Source organism: Sinohyriopsis cumingii, chromosome 14, assembly GCF_028554795.1.
Source record: "Sinohyriopsis cumingii isolate HCF-2022 chromosome 14, ASM2855479v2, whole genome shotgun sequence".
Taxonomy (NCBI): Eukaryota; Metazoa; Mollusca; class Bivalvia; order Unionida; family Unionidae; genus Sinohyriopsis; species Sinohyriopsis cumingii.
Window position 1 is genome coordinate 7504516 of NC_142974.1, and position 26216 is coordinate 7530731.

The window sequence follows — 26216 nt, forward strand, 5'->3', positions numbered from 1 at the left end:
ATAATGAGCGTCTTGCAGTCTTCCAAGGGCACTTGAGGAGCGATTTTCACCGCCAAAAGAAAGATAACTAAGAGCTGGCGAAACACTTCCCATAATTGGACAAAGTATCAGGAAACTTGTTCACTATCCAACAACAACAGGTGGTTTAACTGAAGTTCGGGGCAAAGATAATTTTATTGACGCACTGGTAGATTTGGATATAGAACTTCGCATTCAATAGGTGCGGCCAAAACTTTTAAATGATGCCATACACCAAACGGTGGAGCTGGAAGCCTTTGATCGCGCAGAAATACACCGAAAGGGTAATCGTTGCTATTATCGACACTAAGGAGCCGATGATATATAACGGAAGGAAATATCAGAATCAGTGGCGATGGAGCATATGCTGGTTCCGCTGAAACAGTTGATGTGGGAGCTCCGTGATATAATAATTATAACATTAAATCCATGACTCACATCAAATGTTCAAAATGTAGCCAGAAGGGACATATTTAGAAGAAAAAAAAACTCCAGAATTAAGCCGGCCTGAAAAAGATGGTACCAAATATGCTTTTCTGAGAATACCGAAGAGTGAAACGTACGTTTTGTTTATAGAGTATGGAATGGAAGAAAAATTAGGCCGCATTTATTTTATTATATTAGGAAATAGCTTTCACGCCTATAATTAAGAGACTGAACGACCAGTATACCAGACTGAATGACCAAGAGTGGCCACTAAAAGTGATGGGACGCATAATCATGCAAGAGTGAATCCCAGGGTGTTCCAATTCAAGTTGTCCCCAACTGATTAGCCATGCCGATTCCATAGGATTAACGGCAGCCAGTTATCAGGCTATGAAGACATGCCGGACAATTAAAGTTCGAAACACTCATTCGATTTCGTAACCATTTTTGTTGTATCAAAATAAATTGAACTGCTAAGTGCATTTAAGAACTTTAAGTTAATTGATTTCTTTTCTTTTATTTCTTTTCTGGAATAGTTGCACGCTGCAATTGGTCCTATATAATTTGATTAAATTGTTGTATTCTTTATACAGGACGCGGTTTGTTCTATTTAATATCTCAGCTTAGATCTCCGTCTATTCCATCCATTAACTTCACTTTAAAATTTGCTCGATCCGTGCTACAACAGCCTGGTCGATCATCCTTTTAAGCATCGATAACCACCAAAGAACGGCAAAATTGTTCATCTAGAATGAAACCTTTAACGAGTCAAGGGTTTAGAGGAACTAAATTTTAAACTTTTCATTTTAGACAGTGCAAATGCAAATAATTGCTGAGTGATTTATAGGAAGCGATTCGACATTAAAAGGGCATCTAAGTAGACATAAGATGAGATTCACAATAACACCTGAAATAAAAGTGAAGATACTTGTTATGCCATTCAAAAGAAAGACATATTGGTGCCCAGCACGCCCGCAATGTCCAGAAAGAAGAAATCAGATTCCAAGACAAAGGTCAAGACGAATATTTTATCTCGTGCAATGCCATGGTCCACAAAGTGTCCACAACGTCAAAAGACAGCAAGGGAATAGCAAAAGGATGAGAACAAAAAAGAGACTGAAGAAGAAGAATACATCAACTCAGAGAAATTCAAACCATGATGGTTAAAAGATCTTTCAGTAATGGACGTTTTATAAATTTCTTTATGATTCCTAACCAAATATATGTGAAAAAATAATCTTGATTTATTTATCATTCTCTTTCTCCATTTCTATTTATGTGTGACAAAAACGAAATATTCATTTGGTTGCAAACCGGCATATACATGTATTATGTTTATTTGGCAATAAAGGATCAATTATGCATCCAAATGTGTAAAAAAAAAAAATTGTAAAAAAAATTGAACAATAGCATTATCTCAGCATGCCGACAACTTTAATAGTATAGTGTGTCACTTCTGCATCACAACGTAGCTTGGGTAGAAGGGGAATTTAATTGTAGGGTACAACTTGCGCTACAGGGTGAATTTAGGGGAAACTGTATGGGTACAAGGGGAATTTAAAATTAATATGCCCCTTAGGTACAAGGGTTAGCGTGTGTGTGTGTGTGTGTGTGTGTGTGTTATTTGGAATTTAACATAGCTTTGACAGTTTTAAGTAATATCGCTACGATGTCTGCAGGGTGACAGTTGATAGTTACGTATAGCACTGGCGCATCAAGCTGCAGACATGTAGCATCTTGTCACATCCAGTCACATTATCCTGACACCAGGCCGACAAGTCCTAGCACTAACATCTTAATGCTGAGCACCAAGAGAAGCAGCTGCTAGTACCTTTTTTTTAATCAGTCTTTGGCATGACTCGGCCAGGGTTCGAACCCGCGACTTCCCGCATACTGTTGGCCAGTATCTATACGCACTAATCAGTACCCAGACTGACTATCAAGCAAGACTCGGGTGTTACATCCGGGCCAGTACCTACGAAATTAGTCTCGGTCTGTTTCAATGTATTTTTAGGGTTGTGGTAGGGGTGGGGGTGGGGGTGATGCTCGTTGGCTTAGATCTGTGCGATTCTGGTACTGAGAATTATGGTGTGATTAGAATCTGCGTGTCTTTTGGAGACAGCAGACAGAGAGTAATCACAAATTCATACATACTATAAGCGATATGTGAGTTATTTTGTTTATTATTATTAAACATTGTTTTGTTTACAGGTTGGTCTATAAAATTAAAATAATAAATAAAATGCTTTTTACCACGAGTTCATATCTGAATATACTTTAGTAATGGTACAGGGTGGTTTCACAAGTTCAATACAGTATGGCAAGTTTTCGACCCTCTGTAGATGTGTTTGCTAGATTGTCTCTTTGAACGAATATTTTATTGGGTTTAGTATCATATTATTGTAAAAAATCTCGAAAAATTCAAGTATGAAATACAATTATAACATAAAATATATATAGGATTGCATTTACTCCTTAAGTATACGGTCTTTCTTTACGAATTATTGAAATAACAAAAAGTCTGTTATACCATGTTGAAGGTTCGTTCCATTTATATTTTTGATGTACGATACCTAACCACACAGATCATCCGATGTTACGATTCCTTACCTCCCTTACAAACACAAGTGGCAACAGTTCAGCTGATGAATTAGTCATTCGTGACACATTACTTGGTGCAACAGTTTAGACAGGTGAAGAATGGAAAGATTTCATCGGAGTTTTGTTTCCTTGATACTGTTGTTCAATTATGCTGTGGTAAGTCCATGATAACTGAATTAAACGAGCTAATGTTTCTTTAGACCGGCAAGTACAGTAGATATCCGCCTCTTTGTTTTTTATTCTCTCTTTTTTCCACCAGTTATGCCAGACAAATAAAATGCGGATAACTACGTCAGATGTTTCTTATATAAAATGCAACAACTACTTTAAATAAAATTTGTCAATATGTGTGAGACAAGATCGTTCCGTTTATGATGCTGCCTGGTGCGTCGTGTTTCCGCGTTACTATGTAGAAAATGTAAAAATGTCATGTCAATTTACTTCTTTTCTTATTTTATCCACTTACGTTAGGAATTAACATATAAGGCATTGGTCACGATGAGTTATCCCACCCCCCAATCAACTGTCCGCCAAAGCCCTGGTATTTCTTGACAGTATGCACATTTGAGTCAGAATTGTATTGCATAAAATTAAACATTATCCCGTCGGAGCTATTATACCAGCTGTAAACAATAATATAACAATTTACTTAAAAGATCAGACATACTTTACGATTATGCTTTTTTCCCCTAGTTATGAAATTATGCAGTTTTGCTAATAGTGTGTATCCATCCCCCATTTATCATTTATAGTGTAGGATTATCCATGCAGGGCAATCATTTTGAATGAGAAGATTATACTCTCTTTTCAGAATTACATGCAATCTTTAAATACATGTGTAAATGGCTGGCCAATACACACTTAAAATACTACTCTTCCCCAATTTATATGTAGAGAAGCTGATTTACATGATTAGTTTGTACTCTACATTTACATATGATATTAAAATACACTGGTTAAAACAATGGTTGGCCAGTACACCCTTATGATACCATTTACATGTAAACTGATTTTAAATACGCAAGGACAATGACAAGAATATACAGTAAGCATCAAAAGTATTAATGCATCCGAAGCATATAACTATTAAATATATAAATATAGAGGAAACAAAATCCACAAAATCATGCAGAATCAACTCAAGATTTAGTGCAACAAATAACTACAAGCATATATGCAAGACTCGTTACCCTTTACAATATGATATGTCCTGTTGTAGTTGTCAAAGTATATTTTGGAAACAGTTGACTGCCGGAAGTGGTATGAAATCAAGGACACATTGTTTTGTTCACAGCTGGGCCACTAAAAAATAAAATATGTTTAAAAATAAGCTATTTAACTTAAGAGAGCTTCACTTTGATTTCTTTAGAGAGGTAGTTTTAATTAAGTAAGATGTGCCTTTCAGAAGTTAAATATGCAACGGCAAGTTTTCAGCTTAATGGTTGACCAGAAATCATAGTTTGTTCTGTGTTTGAAAAAGTTAACTTTATGACAAATTCCTTTGTTTTTTTGTAATTGTTCTCATTTTTGGTTGTTCTAGATGTGTTATTTATGAAGTATTTGAGCTTTCTTGTGTATTGCTTTTCTTAGCTTCCATCAATAAAGGGAGCCTTCTTTGTTTTTCCTTGTTTGAGAGGAGCATGATCCTCAATCACTTTACCAGTATTGTCAAAAATACCAGTGTTAAAACTACCAGAGTTACAGAAGTACTGCATTTTTCCCCCACTTGGATAACATTTAAATAGGAGAGTTTGTCATAATTTTTAAACAGACTGGTCCAGAAATTATGTTTATCAGGTTAAAAAATAATAATTAGGGGCTGACATTTGTTATGGTCTTAGAGGTGAAAGGTTAGGTCTCCTAGCAGCATGAAATTATAATGCATTTTTAGTTTTCCTAATATTGAAGTACAGTCCTTAATGAAAGTTGTTGTTGTTGTTGTAGGGTTTAATACCATTTTTCAGCACATGATAGGCTATACATGGCGGCCAGTATTAATGGTAGAGGAAGAACCTGGGAAAACCCCAGAAAGAACCACTGACCCATTAGAAGCTACTGGCAAGCTTTCTCACATACCCACATTAGCCAAATCTGAGACTCGAACCCACACAGACAGAGGTGAGATGGCAGTGATCCGTAACAGAGAGTGCTTTAGACCACTCTGCCACTCACGGCCCCTCTTAATGAAAGTAGTATCTAGCATATTTGGGGGTTGGTAACTGCTGGCCAAGAGCCATTTATATTTCTGGAGGGTTATATCCGTATTCAGTTATTTAATATGTTCATATCCTTCTATAGGTTATCAGAACAAATAAAAATAAGGAAACTACCACCCATTGCAGAAAGGTTTTTCCAGAACATACTGTATTCAGGAGTTGAAGGGTATTGGGGAAGAACGAATCTATCTTGGTTTTAATTTGTACCATGAGATCTACTGTTATATAATTATATAAAAATGTCACCATAATGAATACCATTGATAATGAGATGATCAGGTATAAAACATATTGGATGTTTTTGTAATATTTCATTGGTAGGTTGGAAAGGGTTGACATCGGGTCTGTCATTTGATTCTGCGTGGAGTAGTTGTGGAGGTTCCTCAGTTGCTTTAGAAGTAGAGACAAAGGAATTGGAGAATCTGATAGGATGCACTTAAAGAGAATGTCCTATTACTGCACAGTTGAAAAATGCAGTGATGGTTGGTAGTATGGCATTAAAGTAAAAAAGTATCTTTGAATGCCCAGGTATTAGATTAATTAATGGATTTTTGTTATATTGTATTAGATGACATATTTGTAGCTAACCACAATCCCTGTGACTTAAATTGTGTCAGATGTCTAGAAGGCACGTTTTATGAATTTGAAGGTTTTACAGGGTTCATTACCTTGATTTTATGCTATGGATCTATGAACCAACACTGAAACTAAACTGATGAGTTTGACAATGAACCCTTATTGGGCCCCCACAAATGAGGAAGTTTTTTATTGAATAGCTTTATTTATGTAAATAGTTCAGTTGAGTTGTTTAAATTGTGAAGCAGATGACAAGTTGACAGTGTGCTCTGTGTGATTTTGTGAATAAAAGTTTTAAAAAAATGGGATTGGACCTGGATATGTTATGACTGGGATTTGATTGCTTGCTGGGATTTGATTCCTTCCAAATGTGTGCATATAATGAAAATATAAGATTTTTAAATCCATAAATAGTCTTCAGATGTTTAATCTCCACAGCAGTGTGAACTTACTGACATTATGTTTACATGCAGTGTGATGCACAATGACAGTCTGATGGAAATTCTCAAATGCCATGGTAATATGCATGCCAAGGTAATAGGCATGCTGTGGTATTAGGCATGCCATAGCAGTAGTCATGCTGTGGTATTAGGATATGGCATGTATAATCTACTGAAGTGCTTGGGTGATACTATTTACCACAACCTACTACAGTCTGCAGTTACCTTGAAAATACCACCATCAACCTTTCAATACTGTATCACATTTACCATTTCATGCTACAATGTACAACAATTACCTTGAAAATTGACCTTACAGTATGACATAAATTGTTGTGTCTACCATGTTTTATACAGTGTAGTTATAAGGCTAAACACAGACACAACATGTACTGTATTATGTACTGTGTTTTATAGTCATAAGGCTAAACACAGACACAATATATACTGTGTTCTAGGCTAAACACAGACACATAATACGTGCATTGAAATGCACTGTGAAATAAGTAATCCATATATTTTTTCAATAAATCTATTTGAATAAAAAGTCTGAACATTTCTTGTAAGATGTAATAATGTTGTTCTATTGTTATTTGTGCCTTTGAAATTCCTGAATTACCCAGTTTGATACTGAGTCAGTACAGATCATGGTGTATTTTAATTTGCCTTTTACAGTGAAGTTCTACAGTTGATTGTGGTAAATTGTGTTACGTTTGTGATCTTGCTAAGGTACATCACTGCACTGCAGTCATTTGACGTAGGGCTTCAACTGAGGACAGCAAAACTATACATTGTAATGAACTCTTCTCATTGTAAATTTATTACATTGTGACCCTGCTATAGCATGCTCCATTATAACACAGATTTGGATATAACATGGTGCTGCATGGCTCCTGAAATTTTATATACATGTATTTTTCTTGCACAAAAAAAAATTCTTTCTTAAAAATACGAAGAAAAAATCCATTAAAAAGTTTATTATCATTATGGGGAAGATATTGAGCATGAATAATAGAAGACGATCATGGCATGGCTCCTGAAATTTTATATGTATTTTTCTCGTACATGAAAAATAGTTTTTTCTTCTTGAAAGTAGGAAAAATAAAATGTAAAATGTTTATTCTATGATCGTGTAGGGCATCACCAATGTTGCAAGCTGCACTTTTATTTTCCTAATTGGCGGCAAAATATACCATGTGGCGATTTTTTTATTGGCGACATTGTTGATGGCCAACTTGTATATACAATCATTGGTTTGGAGTGAAGAAATTCAGAGGCCCCATGAAAGGAAGCTGCATACTTGATATAAAATGCACTGAAATTTATTGTTACATAAACAATTTCTTTGTCCATATTGATAAAATATCTTAACAGTGCATTGATATATCAAAATCCACTTATGTTGACATCGAGCATGAGTACTGTATGTTGTGAGATATCCACTTTTTTTGTTGTTGACATTTCTGGTAGCATAGATCAACCAGACTTAATTTTGTATTCTATCTTTCATCAGATTTTCACCCACTCGTTAGTAATTAATTTATTTACATAGACTGACATTTGTGTGTGGATGGTAAGTAAAATTCCTCTTCTTTCCACTCAGAGTTAAATCCTTCAGAACACTCAGATTTTCTGTGCTAATTCTTGTCATCAGACCAGAACACCTGTGTCTCATCCGTTGACCGTTTGTTAAATTTGTGATGTAAGAGTGGAAGGCAGCATCACTCTGCTACCACAAATCTCACCCCCCCCCCCACAACAATCTTCCTTGTTGGTCTATTCAGTAGTCAAGAAGGAACTGTAATATTTCTTTCTTTATTTTATTTTGTAATAAAATAGCAATTGAAATATTGTTGCTTTTACTACATTTAAAACAACTAGAGGTTGTATTATTACTACAGATGACAGAAAGAACTATACACATTAGCCGTAACAAAACAGTAATTAAAAGATTCAGTCTTCAGTGACTTTTTATCAAACCAGTGATAAATACAGATAAAAATAGAAATGGCTGATATTTTATCCTAGTTTTAAAATTAATAAGTTTAGTCAGATTTTTAAATCAAGAAATAATTTTAATGATAGTTTACTTATTTATCAGATTTTAAACCGTTTAAAGTAATTGTTTTTGTTGTATTGCAATTCATATTCTTTTTAAATGTTACTAGACCGTTCTAGTGGTTAGAGCAGGGGTGGGCAAACTGCGGCCCGCCAAGGGTTTTCATGCGGCCTGGGAACAAGTCATCATTCACATTGACTCTGTTTATGTTACTGTTTATCAAATAAATGTGCTTCTTTTGATGTTTAAGTTTAAGTTTTCAAATATTAACAACTGAAAATTAATTAGATGCTATTTAGAAAAACCTTTTGTTTTTGCTATTTCAAATATTAATTATTTTACTTGATGAACTATGCGGCCCGCGACAAGGTGTAAATTTGTGTATGTGGCACTTGCACTGGAAAGTTTGCCCACCTCTGGGTTAGAGTGTCTGCCTTGGATGCGGGAGGTTGCAGGTTTGAACCCTGGGCTGAGCCATACCAAAGACTTATAAAATGGTACTAGCAGCTGCCTCACTTGCTGCTTGGCATTAAAAGGATAGTGTTAGGACTGGTTAACCTGGTGTCAGGATATTGTGACTGGGTGGGACATAATGTTATATGTCTGCAGCATGATGCCCCAATGCTAGACATCACAATAAACTGTCACACTGCAGACATCATAGTAATATGACTGGAATATTATTAAAGCTACGTTAAAGGTCTACAAAAGACACGTACATTTTAAATTTGTGGCAGGAACCCTGTTAAAAGAAGCCCACCATGAATAAAATCACTGAAGTCAATGAACTTGGAAGTTGAGCATTATATCTGGCAGTTAGATAAAGCTCGCTCCATTAGTCCAGCTTTGAATCGATCCTATAAACACGATTTAAAATCTCATGGTCAGGGGCTGAAATGAGGGATAATTCAAGGTCTAGGACAAGCTAATTTCTGATGCAAACATTCCAGTTTTTCCACTCCTTTGGAACAGTCAATTTTTTTGGCATGATATAAACCAATGTATCCCCAATCCAAAAAGTGTTTTGTTGTTGATCTTCAGATTTTCAATAAAATGATCACTAGATAATATAAAATTGAATAGTAAATCAGTGATATAATAAATACATTCAAAATAGTACTCTGACTTTCCACTACAAGTTCAGGACTTTCCATTAACAAGGACCTACTAGTCCTTATTTCAGTCCTTTATGGTATAGTCCATAAAGGCAGAAATAAACAGTGTACTGGACATCTCTGCCAAGAGTGAATTGCACAATATTCTGGGTGGAAAGTCCAATTTTTTGTATTATTTTATTATGACAACCTTGGAGCAGCAGTGTTAGGCCCAAGCAGGTATACATGAAATTTTGACAAGAGTACATAGGACCTGTTTGTGAACTTGTCAAGAGATTGCATGATACTATTTTGATATGATGATGTTTACATAGAACAAAGTCCTCTGAACCTCATCAGCTTTGATAGCCTCAGTTACCATATGTTCTCACTTTCTCACATCCCTCTTCAAATTGCATATAAGGATGAGCGTCCTTAAAGCTTAACTTTCATCTTTCAAGAATGAAAAATATAGACCCTGATTGTATGACTATGACTTGTTATTTTCAGTGAAATATGTAGACCCTGATTGTATAAATACAGCTTGATATTCAGTAAAATATATAGACCCTGATTGTACAAGAATGAAAAATGTAGACCTGATTATATAACTACGACCTGATATTCAGTGAAAATATAGACCCATATTGTATAACTGTGACTTGATATTCAGTGAAAATATAGACCCAGATTGTATAACTATGACTTGATATTCAGTGAAAATATTGACCCTGATTGTACAACTATGACCTGATATTCAGTGAAAATATTGACCTGATAAAGTACGTGAACATGCTAAAGATAGAAGCTATCATAAATATCCACACTTTATGTTATCTTTAAAATTGTCACTTTTGACTGTTGCCCCTGCACTTTTCATGTGAACAGACATGACGATATACAAATATCACTTTTGGACTTTCTTACCATACTTACCTGCTATAAAGTTCACTCTTGATGACAGGCCTTTAGTCTTACTCAAAACACCCACCCCTTTTGCTTGCCTTATAATGAAAAAAGCAGTTTATGTACATTGTACAGACATTGTAGGTTATTGTTAACATGTTCACATGGTAAGTAAGTGGTACATTGGTAAATGCCATTAATAACGTAGGCTTGTGATTTATTAGTATATGTTGAGTACATTTTCTCTGCATGTAGTTATTGTGATTTCATATGATTGTTAAAAGCCCCACTGATGATCCCAGGATTGAATTCTGATATAACATGTATGTAAATTTCTGAAATCAGTGATAAAGGTCTAGGCTAGCAGAAACATAATTTTTTTGTCTAACTATGACATAACCACCAACAACTCTGCTCAGAAATAAAGAAACCTTTTAATGCAATAAGATTATGCAAAACAAGCATTTATTCCGAAGTTAAGAGGACATTTGCTCTGGCGATAAACATAGTCCATGTTTTTTCATTGTGTATTTGATCAATATCAACGATGCTAATGATTCAGGTTATAGATGTTCCATGGATATTATAATGTTTGTTGTTGTTGTAGTAGGGTTTAATGCCATTTTCCAGCACAAGATATGCTTTACATGGTGGCCAGTATTAATGGTGGAGGAAGAACCCAGAAAGAACCACCGTCCCATGAGTAGCTACTGGCAAGCTTTCTCACATACCCACATTGGCTGAATCCGATACTCGAACCCACGCAGAGGTGAGATAGCAGTGATCCATAACGGAGAGAGCTTTAGGCCACTCTGCCACTTGGGGCCCCATAATGTATGTATGAAATGGGTGTACATAAAATAAAGTACACACGGGTTGTGTTGGCCAGGATTGGTTGATAATGAAAGTTTGATTTTAGGAAAAAGAATGTTTTGAGAGCTTATCCTAGTTCTAAGTCAAACAAAGAGACATTGTTTTATTGATGGAATTTCAGTCCTTTAATGGACTTGAGTTTGAAACACTCATTACAGAAATTAGCACCTGACTCTTTGGTGTGGAATTGATAGCACATGTTTCAAGTCCACATCGATCCAGAAAATGCCGTGGCTCATATGGTTTTCTCTACACAGAAATTGTCATCCATGCTGTATCTGCACTATAAATATAGGTTTGATCATGAGCACTCGGAAATTTAAACTTATTGAATATTTAATATAATGGTGTTTGCATAGGTTTACTATGGGAACTGAACTGGTACCATGAAGCCTATATGCAGACACATGCTAATCTAGTCTTGGTCGCTAAGCTGCTTGACACATTCAGAAGAGCATATTAACATCTAGATGATTAAGACTAAATCTCATAGGTAACACAAAATACCATGTTGAATTTCAAAGCATGCATATAGTTCCAAACCATGGAATTCTACATATACCAAACTTGCACTTGGAGTGAGGAATGATGTTTTGGTCCAGAGGTTAAACGGAGGGGTTACTGTGACTCAAAGAAGACATGGTTTCCAGACAGTAACATTAGTTCTATACCACATACCTGGAATTACTTTTGTGGATAGCTTGCGCCTAAGGCAAGGAAGAAGCGTATAAATGGCCTCAGGGTTGGGGGGCGGGGGGGAATGTCCAAGATCATTCTGATCAAAAGAGACAAAAAAATGGTTTTGTGGTGTGCATATGATGTGCCATCCATGAGACTGTTTTTCCAATTTGTTAAGGTCTTTTCAAATGGAAAATTTATTGCAAAAGTAACTTGTAAATATCTGTATATATGTACTGGTGTTCAAAGACACCTGCTTTATCATGTCTATACGGTGTCAGCTAACAGAAAAATTCTAAAATTGAAGAATTGGGCATAAACCTTAAGAAGATAAAATGTTCCAGTTGAATGTAAACATTATGTGCAACAAGACAAATATACAAAGCAAAGATAAAACCCTGGTAACGGGTAGAACTAAAGTGTGAAAATAAGAAATAGGTGTGAAAAGAACTCCTGTTTTCTTTATTTCTTTATCAAATTCAATAATTCATTTTGTGAAATGAAAGATAATAAAAACATTGACCAATGCATTTAAGACATATTTTCCTGACATTTTAGTCCAACAATCAGTCATTACGTACTGCGGGATGTCAAATGAATTGCTAAAATAAGATATGAGTGTGAAAATTCAATTCGGTTTACATACTGCAGTAAGAATTGACTGGTTGTAGGACCAAAACATCATGAAAATTCATGTTGTAAATGCATGGTCAATGTGTTTTGTCGTTATCTTTCATTTAAAAGAAGAATCTTTGAGGAAATTATGAGTTCTTTTTTTAACTTCTTTCTTCTTTCTGCAAATTAAAACTGAAGAATTTATCATGTGATATTCTAATGTTTAAATTATTGACTTCTCATGATGGAACTGTTCTCCAGTGTTATCTAGTGGGCATAGCCTCCAGTGTTATCTAGTGGGCATAGCTTCCAGTGTTATCTAGTGGACATAGCTTCCAGTGTTATCTAGTGGGCATAGCTTACAGCTCGGTCACATTACCGCAGCAGATGATACTGGGAGTACAGTTCCCAGAAGAAAAGTAGACAATAACAGATTTGCTATGTCATGTGATGTTCAGTGACTTAATAAGATCTTGACCACTTGATTCAAGTGTAATGACCAGTCATAGAAATGTGTATGTATGTGTAGGGTTCAATGACACATTAGTACAATACCGGTTATATACTACCAAGTAAAAATAGATATCCTAATAAGTTATACACGAAAAAGATAAAGAAAAAAAGGGTAAAATCCATCAGGTACAAAGTAACAATTTTATGTAAATTGTTCTCTTTTAAAAATTTACAACAGGATTAATACTAGGGCAAACTGGTTGCCTTTGTTGCCAGTTATGACATGCATAAGGGCACATTGGGCCACAGGGGAGGGCAAAGATTAAATGTGTACTTTCCTCAAATAAATTCCTGTAGTTAGCCAATCAGAACTTTAGAATTTATCATGTGATGTGCCAATGTGAGATAAAAGAGACACCATTAATTAGTCCAGAAAGTAATGAAAATGCTCAATGATCCTTCTGATAACTGATATAGTTCTACTGTATAGTTGTTACCGCTGGTATAGGGCCCCTTCCATGAGAGACCTGCTTCCTCTTTTTAATGGAAGACTACCACACCTTTTACCAATTTTGTCCCCATCACCAAAGGCCATTCCATTTACGAGGTCATCTTTTCTCTGCAGAATATTTTGCCTCATTAAAGGCTAGACATTGTATTCAACTTCATCATTTTCAGGTCTTTGCATCTGCTGGCTGCATATGGTATGATGAATGTGGAGATGGATGGAATGGTGGGAAACTAAACTGTAATTACACTGGCCCTGCCAAGCTACTAACTGATGTTACAGGCCTTGACCTTCTTCAGACCTACTGCCCAGATCTGTATAATGGTAGGTATATACAGTACAACCCATCTGGAATGACTTGCTATGGAAGACAAGAACTCGAGCTTAAAGCCAGAATTTTTTATATATTTTTGTTTAAATTGGTTAGGATAATGTTATAGCTGTAGAACTTTAAAAAATTTCAGAATTTAAGTCCTCAATCATCATACCAAATGTAAATTTGAATTCTGTGGTCATAAATAAAAATATCCTCGTGAGTCCCTTTGCTGACCTCAATCTTAAAGTTTAAACATGTGGGTTGTTTATAAAGGTTTGCATTGCTCCTGGGGCAAATGTCAGTTGCATGTATAAATATGTCTTTTCTTGTCTTGCAAATGTATAATTATATGATTATATGGTGGTGATCTCAGTAGTTTCCAAATTTGAATAAATGGACTGCATCCCTGGGGTACAGACAAGAGCCCCGAGTCAGTATAAGTTACATGCATATGTTAGAATTTCCATGCCCAGTAAGTGCATATATAGTTCTAGCATAAGAATCTCAATAGTTACCAAGGCTATGTCCCTAAGGGCAGGGATGTACACCTGGGTCAGTGTTGGATGTGTGTGTAAATTTGTCTTTTCATGTCATGTAAGAGTGTATGTGAGTGCACTTGCATAGGAAAGCAGTATCCCTGGATTCTACATTGTATATTGTTGGATAGGTGTCAATTTATAATGTGTGTGTGTTTGCATGGGAAAACTCTATCCCTGCATTCTACTTGGTATGTTTTGGATAGGTGTCAGTTGATAATGTGTGTGTGTTTGCATGGGAAAGCACTATCCCTGCATTCTACTTGGTATGTTTTGGATATGTGTCAATTGATAAAATTACCTCTAAACAGAAATTCAGTGGATTTGTGCATATTGTTAAATGTTACATGCTCTGTGAGTTAGCTTTCATGCCCCGTTAGTTGCTTCCTTTGACCATGTAAAACCTATTTTTGGAATGAGCACACTGCGTGTAACTTTGTTAAATCAATTCTGTATGTCAATAAAGATCTGCATAAAATATATTTACAGTTAAATTTCAAGTGCATATGTACATGTATGTTAGCATATGAATTTTAAAATTAATGAGGTAATATTTATTTATCCTGTCCATAAGTTAACTTGGCATAATGATATATATAAAGCCTTTCTTAGTCATTTAGAACGATTTCAGATGATTTGGTCAATTTTAATATGCGTTCGATAAAACTAGAATGCATTTACAGAAAGGCCTTCATAGTATTTTTGCATAAGTACCTGTTAGGTAAGTTCTGTGATTGAAATGCATTTTGTGTTTTTTGGTAGAGTGGCACATAAGTGATTATAAATGCACAGATTCCTTGAGGTCCCAACTATTTTTGATTTCTTGTATCTTGTACTCTAAACTCAATCAGTAAATTGGTTTTACACTTTGAGCTCATTTTGCTGAAGAATATATATAGCATTTGAAGAGAAGATCACCTAAAGCAATTCAAGACATTTACTTAATTGTCTCAATATCTTTTACTTTCTTTCAAAGACGGTCTTCACCCATATGCAGGTAGGCACATCTGTGCTCCATCAAAAATAAAACAGTGTATTACTTGAAAGTTCTTTTTACATTTTGCAGGTAATGACTCATTCACTTGCTGTTCTACAAATCAGTTGATGACGATTGCGGGTAACATGGACCTGCCAAAGCAGTTCTTCTCTCGCTGTCCAGCATGCTATCACAACTTTCTCAACATCTACTGTGACATGACGTGTAATCCTAACCAGGACAAATTTGTCTGGGTCAATGGTACCAAAAATAATCCAGACAAATTAGCTGTTACTGCAATCACGTATGTCATGGCTGAGGAATTTGCTTGGGGAATGTTTAATTCCTGCAAAGATGTCCAGATGCCAAGTGCTAACGATAAAGCTATCAGCATTTTTTGTGGTACCAAGGCAGAAGTTTGTACCCCACAAAAATGGCTGCGTTACAATGGCGATGTTAATAATGGCAAGGCACCTTTTCCAATTGAATTCAAAATTCAAAATACAAACTGGACATCACCAAATAAAACAGTTCTTGTCCCACAAACCCACAGGATGATTGGTTGTAATGAGACTATCAATAATAACAGCCTACCATGTAGTTGCCAAGATTGCCAAGCAAGTTGTGCCACAATACCTCCTCCCCCATCACCAAAGAAACCATTCTTGATTCTTGGTATCGACGGATATGCCTTCATCATGGGTTGTGTTTATTTGGCTTTTGTGCTATTTTTTGGCACATATGTCTTGTGTTATAACATTGTATCAAGAGACGTCTTTGGTTTGAATGAAAATAAGGAGTATGGAAGAGCATCCACTCGGATTGGAATCAATGGGTCAGGAAGGAAGATACATTCGACCTCATTTATTCGCCAGATTTCCCCATCAGATCTAAGTTGTATGGAAAAAATTGGGGCAAAGTTTGAACTGTTCCTTACTCGTATTTTTCGGAGATGGGGCACATTCTGTGCAAAACACCCGATAGTTGTTCTAGTCATTGGGATTGTTATTGCTTCTGCCCTAGCTGGCGGCATTGCAATGAGCAATGTGACTACAGATCCTGTCAAACTCTGGTCGGCCAATGGAAGCCAGGCACGGACAGAAAAGGATTACTATGATCAGCACTTTGGGTAAGCATTACAGTACTATACTTTGGGTAAGCATTACAGTACTATACATTACAGTACTATGACACACTTTGAGTAAACATTACAGTACTATGACACTTTGAGTAAACATTACAGTACTATGACACACTTTGAGTAAACATTACATACTATGACACTTTGAGTAAACATTACAGTACTGTACTACGATACACTTTGGGTAAACATTACAGTATTATGATACACTTTGGGTAAACATTACATTACTATGATACACTTTGGGTAAACATTACAGTACTATGACACACTTTGGGCAAACATTACAGTACTGTACTATGATACACTTTGGGTAAGCATTACAGTATTATGATACACTTTGGGTAAACATTACAGTACTATGACACACTTTGGGTAAACATTACAGTACTATGATACACTTTGGGTAAACATTACAGTATTATGATAGCACTTTGGGTAAGCATTACAGTACTATGACATACTTTGGGTAAGCATTACAGTACTATGACATACTTTGGGTAAGCATTACAGTACTATGACATACTTTGGGTAAGCATTACAGTATTATGATACACTTTGGGTAAACATTACAGTACTATGATATACTTTGGGTAAACATTACAGTACTATGAAACATTTTGGGTAAACATTACAGTATTATGATACACTTTGGGTAAACATTACAGTATTATGATACACTATGGGTAAGCATTACAGTACTATGATACACTTTGGGTAAGCATTACAGTACTATGACACCTTTTGAGTAAAAATTACAGTACTGTGATACACTTTGGGTAAACATTACAGTATTATGATACACTTTGGATAAACATTACACTACTATGATACACTTTGGATAAACATTACAGTACTATGATACATTTTGGATAAACATTACTTTGGTACATTTTGAGTAAACATTACAGTACTGTACTACGATACACTTTGGGTAAGCATTACAGTACTATGATACACTTTGGGTAAACATTACAGTATTATGATACACTTTGGATAAACTTTACAGTACTATAATACACTTTGGATAAACATTACAGTACTATGATACACTTTGGGTAAACATTACAGTACTATGATACACTTTGGATAAACATTACAGTACTATGATACACTTTGGGTAAGCATTACAGTACTATGATACATTTTGGATAAACATTACTTTGGTACATTTTGAGTAAACATTACAGTACTGTACTACGATACACTTTGGGTAAGCATTACAGTACTATGATACACTTTGGGTAAGCATTACAGTACTATGACATACTTTGGGTAAGCATTACAGTACTATGACATACTTTGGGTAAGCATTACAGTATTATGATACACTTTGGGTAAACATTACAGTACTATGATATACTTTGGGTAAACATTACAGTACTATGAAACATTTTGGGTAAACATTACAGTATTATGATACACTTTGGGTAAACATTACAGTATTATGATACACTATGGGTAAGCATTACAGTACTATGATACACTTTGGGTAAGCATTACAGTACTATGACACCTTTTGAGTAAAAATTACAGTACTGTGATACACTTTGGGTAAACATTACAGTATTATGATACACTTTGGATAAACATTACACTACTATGATACACTTTGGATAAACATTACAGTACTATGATACATTTTGGATAAACATTACTTTGGTACATTTTGAGTAAACATTACAGTACTGTACTACGATACACTTTGGGTAAGCATTACAGTACTATGATACACTTTGGGTAAACATTACAGTATTATGATACACTTTGGATAAACTTTACAGTACTATAATACACTTTGGATAAACATTACAGTACTATGATACACTTTGGGTAAACATTACAGTACTATGATACACTTTGGATAAACATTACAGTACTATGATACACTTTGGGTAAGCATTACAGTACTATGATACATTTTGGATAAACATTACTTTGGTACATTTTGAGTAAACATTACAGTACTGTACTACGATACACTTTGGGTAAGCATTACAGTACTATGATACACTTTGGGTAAACATTACAGTACTGTACTATGATACACTTTGGGTAAACATGACAGTATAATGATACACTTTGGGTAAACATTACAGTACTATGATACACTTTGGGTAAGCATTACAGTACTATGACATACTTTGGGTAAGCATTACAGTACTATGACATACTTTGGGTCAGCATTACAGTATTATGATACACTTTGGGTAAACATTACAGTACTATGATATACTTTGGGTAAACATTACAGTACTATGAAACATTTTGGGTAAACATTACAGTATTATGATACACTTTGGGTAAACATTACAGTATTATGATACACTTTGGGTAAGCATTACAGTACTATGACACCTTTTCAGTAAAAATTACAGTACTGTGATACACTTTGGGTAAACATTACAGTATTATGATACACTTTGGATAAACATTACACTACTATGATACACTTTGGATAAACATTACAGTACTATGATACATTTTGGATAAACATTACTTTGGTACATTTTGAGTAAACATTACAGTACTGTACTACGATACACTTTGGGTAAGCATTACAGTACTATGATACACTTTGGGTAAACATTACAGTATTACGATACACTTTGGATAAACTTTACAGTACTATAATACACTTCGGATAAACATTACAGTACTATGATACACTTTGGGTAAACATTACAGTACTATGATACACTTTGGATAAACATTACAGTACTATGATACACTTTGGGTAAGCATTACAGTACTATGATACATTTTGGATAAACATTACTTTGGTACATTTTGAGTAAACATTACAGTACTGTACTACGATACACTTTGGGTAAACATTACAGTACTATGATACATTTTGGGTAAACATTACAGTACTGTACTATGATACACTTTGGGTAAACATGACAGTATAATGATACACTTTGGGTAAACATTACATTACTATGATACACTTTAGGTAAACATTACAGTACTATGATACACTTTAGATAAACATTACAGTACTATGATACATTTTAGGTAAACATTACAGTATTATGATACACTATGGGTAAGCATTACAGTACTATGATACACTTTGGGTAAGCATTACAGTACTATGACACCTTTTGAGTAAACATTACTGTACTATGATACACTTTGGGTAAACATTACAGTATTATGATACACTTTGGATAAACATTACAGTACTATGATACATTTTGGGTAAACATTACAGTACTGTACTATGATACACTTTGGGTAAACATGACAGTATTATGATACACTTTGGGTAAACATTACATTACTATGATACACTTTGGGTAAACATTACAGTACTATGATACACTTTGGATAAACATTACAGTACTATGATACATTTTAGGTAAACATTACAGTATTATGATACACTATGGGTAAGCATTACAGTACTATGATACACTTTGGGTAAGCATTACAGTACTACGACACCTTTTGAGTAAACATTACTGTACTATGATACACTTGGGTAAACATTACAGTATTATGATACACTATGGGTAAGCATTACAGTACTATGATACACTTTGGGTAAGCATTACAGTACTATGATACATTTTGGGTAAACATTACAGTACTGTACTATGATACACTTTGGGTAAACATCTCTGTATTATGATACACTATGGGTAAGCATTACAGTACTATGATACACTTTGGGTAAGCATTACAGTACTATGACACCTTTTGAGTAAAAATTACTGTACTATGATACACTTTGGGTAAACATTACAGTATTATGATACACTATGGGTAAGCATTACAGTACTATGATACACCTTGGGTAAGCATTACAGTACTATGACACCTTTTGAGTAAACATTACTGTATTATGATACACTATGGGTAAGCATTACAGTACTATGATACACTTTTGGTAAGCATTACAGTACTATGATACATTTTGGGTAAACATTACAGTACTGTACTATGATACACTTTGGGTAAACATTACAGTATTATGATACACTTTGGGTAAGCATTATAGTACTATGACACCTTTTGAGTAAACATTACTGTACTATGATACACTTTGGGTAAACATTACAGTATTATGATACACTTTGGGTAGACATTACAGTATTATGATACACTGTGGGTAAGCATTACAGTACTATGATACACTTTGGGTAAGCATTACAATATTATGACAGAAATTTTGGTCTAGTCAGTACTATCAAAGCACCTACTGCAGTCACTTCAGTTTAGCAGTCAACTGTATTATCAGTGTCAAGTATTTTATATGTTCCATTGAAATTTAACTGGGCGCATATTTTTTTGGACAAAAATGTCACTTTTTCAGTTTGTTGAGTGACCTTTTCTTTTTTTGCTTATTCAGAGTGTGTTTATATCTTGTTTGGTTTTTGACCTGGTTTCTGTGCAGTATATAATAATATGTATAATATTCCTGTCTGGAAGAAATTATAGAATTATTACTATCAAACCTGTTAGATTATATTGATTTACTTATATATGAGACATTCTTAACAGAATAGCATTTAGGTTTTTGGCTTTGCTGTCATAGACCAGAAGAGCTTATGAATTGCGTTTTGTCTGCCATCCATCACCTGTCCATTGATTAACACAAAATTTGTTATCACTACTCCTTTGTAACTACTTGGATGATTGCATACATGTCAACCATTGCACTTTTGGCCTAATCATGAAGTTTTTTCCACAAAATTATGCATTATATGTAAACATATTTTTATTAACATCCCATTAATCCCACAAACCGTATTTTATAAAAGACAGCTTCTACATACCTACGACATAAGAGTACGCTTGTTTGTAGATTTGCATGCACTTTCCTAACAGTATTATGTTCTATTTATAGCAGCTGCCCTATTTCCAAGAAACGTGCTGGTTCTACTTTCAAACGTTTGGCCTTGGTTTCTATATATAGCATGTGTATGGCTTAGTTAGAGATAACAGACTGGTTTTCTAAATTTTAATTTTTGCTTGTAAATTCTTTGTTCTAATTCATATATGGTACAGAACCACTCTGGAGGTATTTGGTGCTAAAAGTCATCAAGATTTATTATAGTTGATACATGTTTTGGAGCAAAATTGTTTTTCAGATAATTTCACATATGGATTACAAAATAACAAAAAAAACAATTCAAAGATTAATACATAAATTACATAATACAGTGTTCCATTCTAGGGCAGCTTCAAGCCCCTTTTGGGCTGTGTGGAAAGGATTTTTATCTTGGTCATGATGGTAAAATAAAGAAACCTTGAATTAGCTTTTTTTACTAACTCCAATACTAAGGTAACTTCTTTTTTACAGCAGAACTCAATTGTGGACACAAATTTCATAAATGCAGCGGCATTATTTACCAGGATCTTTGTTTCTTGATTCCAAAATTGCAGAAAATATGCATGTACAGGAATAAAATCATCTAATATTGTTAGGTGTTTGGCAGAAGATACTTCACATAAAATTGCAGAAGCCATGAAAATTGGGTCGTTTAGTATGGCCACAGACAGGAGTAGTGATTATGATGACAAAAAATTGTACTTAGTCTGTGTAAGAGACTTTAACAATGAAAAGGGCAAAGTCAGAGTGCTCTTCTTTCTTTAAAAGAATTAACAGTAGATTCCACTGGAGAAAACATTTTTGATTTGCTTGATGATGCTTTGAATAAACATAAGTTGGCAGAAATATATGAGGTTTTCAGATGATAATGAATCAGTGATGAATGGAATTCATGAAGGAGTTGCATTCAGTATTTTGAAAAACGTCTCCATCAGTGTACATATCAGGTTGTCTCTACCATTTAATGTACCTTGCTGCAGGAAAGGCTGCCGATAAATTTGAAGAAGAACTCCAGAAGTATTAAGTTGGCATTCTATCTGACAACCTACTTCATGCAGATATAGTTGATGAGCGATGGCACCTTATTTCCCAGCTAAAAGACCCAATACCTGAAAGATATAAATTTCCTCATCTTTGTCAGGTTAAGAAATGAATATTGGTTCTTTGCCATTCTAATGCTGACTGTGTGAGATTGCTCAGTATTGTTAACAAAAATAAAACTGAATTCAGATCTAGGCTCAGTAACCAAGCAATTAGTGAACTACTGTTGTGCAAAACATTCATAGTCTCAGCTGGTACAAAGTGTTTTGAGAGTCTGTTGCTTTTTAAAGTTAAAAGTGCTACATATGAAAACTTGAAGCAATAATTGATGTTAAAAGATCAGAGGGGTAAATAAATGATTTTGTACATATGCTTATTGAATTTTATCATGTTATATGTGGATTTACTCTTTTTCTGCTTGGATTACTCTTTTTGTCCACTTGGATTACACTTTTTCCATGCCGGGGGTTGGCATGTATGTGATTGCCATGAAACTTTACACACACATTTATCCCCTAGTCCAGTTGGTCTTAACTCATTACCCCTGGAGATTTTTGTTATTTGCATCTGAAATGTGAGTAGGAAACATGTTTTGGGAGCTGCTTCTGAATGCATCCAATAAATTGGCTTGTAAGAGATTTTAATTTAGCCTGTGTCCTAGTTGTGTTAAAAATGTTTTTCAGTGGTTCTTTTGCATGTGCAGAAGAGTAGAAGTTGGATTTTTTTATGCTTATTGGACCCATCATTTTTGTGTCCTCCATCTTATCCTACCTTTTGCAAAGGTTCTCCTCTCTGTGTGCAGCTCAGACAGGTCTGCTTTTGATCTGTTGCCAGAAAGTCTAAAATCCAAACACAGAATCAGATTCCGACAATGAGCGAATATTGGTTGTAAAACAGTCTGGTCTCAAATAACACTTTTTTCCCTCCGTATTTTGTAATGCAACTTGAAAGTCCAGATTATTTGGTACCATTGTAGAGCTACATCTATCTGCTTTTCTATAATACCACCCACTTTAGTATCTCTTAAATGACCTTGATGCTGCAGAGTTATGAATTAGGGTGCTCTCCTCCTGATGCTTAGGAGCCCTGAGTGGTCTAAAGCGCTCTCCGTTATGGATCACTACCATCTCACCTCTGTCTGTGTGGGTTCGAGTCTGGGATTCGGCTAATGTGGGTATGTGAGAAAGCTTGCCAGTAGCTTCTCGTGGGTTGGTGGTTCTTTCCTGGGTTCTTCCTCCACCATTAATACTGGCCACCATGTATAACCTATCATGTGCTGAAAAATGGTGTTAAAACCCTACAACAGCAACAGCAATCCTGATGCTTAAACATGGTACCAGGGGTTAATAAGTTAAATGAAAATGGTGATGTTCTGATAGCCAATATGGCCAAAGCACTTGCCGTCTTGAAGCTCTTGTCACTATGCATCCTAATTGGATGGTCATTTTATGGTTTCTACTTTAATAAAACACCTAATTATGATGTCTAATTGGTCCTAGATAAAAATGGTGTTGATTTGACATCTAATATGGCATCCATGACAGTCATCGTGAAAATCTTGATATGAGTACTACATCTGATTGGAATGTCATATTGACATGAGATGTTCACCAGAAGACGACTTATGACATTTTGTTTGTCCCAAATGAAAATGGTGGAGGTCTGATGTCAATGATGACTTCCACTTAAGTCATTGTGAAAATCTTGTTATCAAAAGTAAAAAATAAAAGGTATTGCTGTTGGGTTTTCACCAGAAATTTGCTTATGATGTCTGTCACAAGACCAAAAGTATAAAGTGTTCCTAATGAATTTCAATGGTGTTCCAAATAAATTCCATTCATGAATGTGCTCATGTACCAATAGCCTGGAATCTACCAATATTCTAATTGTCTTGATGTATCACAATGATATCATTCAGAATATCTTTAAATGAATTCACAATAATTCCAAAATAGTGATTTGTCTGAAAGTATCAATGGGGACTTTGCAATTCCAGTGAAATAGTTTAAATTAAATAAATCATTGTAAATTATACCTGAACACAGCTAAAATTGGTTCCACAAAAGACTGATGTTAAGATATGAATAAATAATTCTATTTCTCACTCTTTTATATAAAAACCTAAGATACAATAAGAGGATGGGGGAGGGGTGTAAGAGTTCATTTCCAGAACATTCTAAGTTGTAAACAAGGTCAGGTATTTTTTACCGTACTTAACTATTACACCATCCATACCTTGGACACTTTGCCACAGCACATACAAATTAGTATGTGGCTGTATCTTAAGAAGAGAAACTCATCCATGGGAAAAGTAGGTTACTGTGACCTATTTTTCACACTGGCATGATTTTTATATTTTGTGATTTTTGCTTACCAGGCCCATCTGTTGAACAGACAGATTCCCTTTGGTGTAAGGAAAGTCAATTGCAGATAATCAGTGCAGCACATGTTGACATATTAAGAGTACAATGGTCCCTCACTATAAAGTATCTCATTATAATGCCATACCTTAAAATTGTTAGAGTGATGGTACATTTTTGTAATTTTTACATTGTAGCCAGGTTGGTTAAATGATTAGCCTAGAAAGAATACTTTTGCATTGTGGTGATCAGGCCCTAATGGCTGTAGTGTAATTTTCTTTCATAAACCCTTATTGAAAGTTCAAAGGCATACAGCAAGAAGCCTAACCCACTGTTTTCATGTGGCTGCAGGTAAAAAAAAACACTGCTGAAATCTTTACTAGCTCTGATCTATTGATACATATGTTTGGTGATGTGATGTGATCACATGTTTTTGTCTTTTTCCCTACATTTTAGGCCCTTCTATCGAACAGAACAGGTTCTGATATCTCGACCTGCCAATCAGCAAACAAAGGTTAATCACCTAATGCCACCACCTTCCATAGAAACAATGGACTTCACATCACTCTTTGACAAAGACTTCATGAAGGAGGTAAAATTTATATATTTGTCGAGTGTTGACTTCATATTAAAAGATTTATAGAACCTGAAAAATCCCAAAGCAATTTACTGTATATACCTGCATACTGGTTCGATCCACCTGCAGCAAGATAGACTCTGATCATTGGCTAGATAATGCACTGGCAGATCAGCATCTTTGATAATTGCATTTAGATCAACTTATGCTTGTTGGTAATAAAATTGTCATGAAATACTGTAAAGCCACGTTTTTGGAGGTGCCAGCTTTAGTGGTTATTTGTTTGTGTTTTTTTATATATTGTTTTGGCTTGTAAAGCCTATGTTGAAAAAAAAACTAACAATTGACCCTAATGATTTAAAGGACTGTTACCCTGTTTCTGACTTCTTATACCGTATATACTCACATATAATCCCATTCGCATATAAGCAAACTGAACTGGAATAAACACTAAAATGTTCATGACCCTCAAATAAGCCGACCCACAACTCAAGACACCTCAAGATGCATTTATTTAGGCAGACTTATAGGTTTTTTTTAAAATACTTTTCGTGAACATGTAAATTATGATAGTGATGTGCCTTGTACAATTAAACATGCGTACCTTTTTACAAAATATTACCTCAGTTTGTAGGATTGCTTATTTCATTGAAAATGAGTAACTCAGAAGCACGTGATAAAATGTAAATGAAACAGCTATTAAGGACTAACTGAAATGTTATCTGGAAGAATGCAATTTGGTCGAAACAATGAATAAAGCAAAATTTGCATCTAATATGTTTGTGAATAAATAAGGATTTAAATGGCGCTATGCACGCTTTGCACTGTGTAAGTACTATAAATTATAGTCCAGCCTGCTGTCCAGGGTAAACTCATCAGGCTCACAGATTATGAAGTTTGTATTTACTTTTATTTAATTTCATGTTGGAGAAATCAGAAAATATACACGTGCAAAATAATAAC

The 26216-nt window shown here is 34.9% G+C and overlaps 1 protein-coding gene across 1 annotated transcript in view; it reads left to right on the forward strand.

The window, feature by feature from the left end:
* The first annotated feature begins 3044 nt into the window (after nucleotides 1–3044).
* Nucleotides 3045–26216, forward strand: part of LOC149783157 (NPC intracellular cholesterol transporter 1-like) — a 92459-nt gene continuing 69287 nt past the window's right edge. The window contains exons 1-4 of the mRNA XM_089931393.1: nucleotides 3045–3201; nucleotides 13634–13787; nucleotides 15382–16420; nucleotides 25133–25268. Of these exons, the coding sequence (XP_089787519.1) occupies nucleotides 3145–3201; nucleotides 13634–13787; nucleotides 15382–16420; nucleotides 25133–25268 (1386 nt within the window). The 5' untranslated portion in view covers nucleotides 3045–3144. The remainder of the gene's footprint in view (nucleotides 3202–13633; nucleotides 13788–15381; nucleotides 16421–25132; nucleotides 25269–26216) is intronic.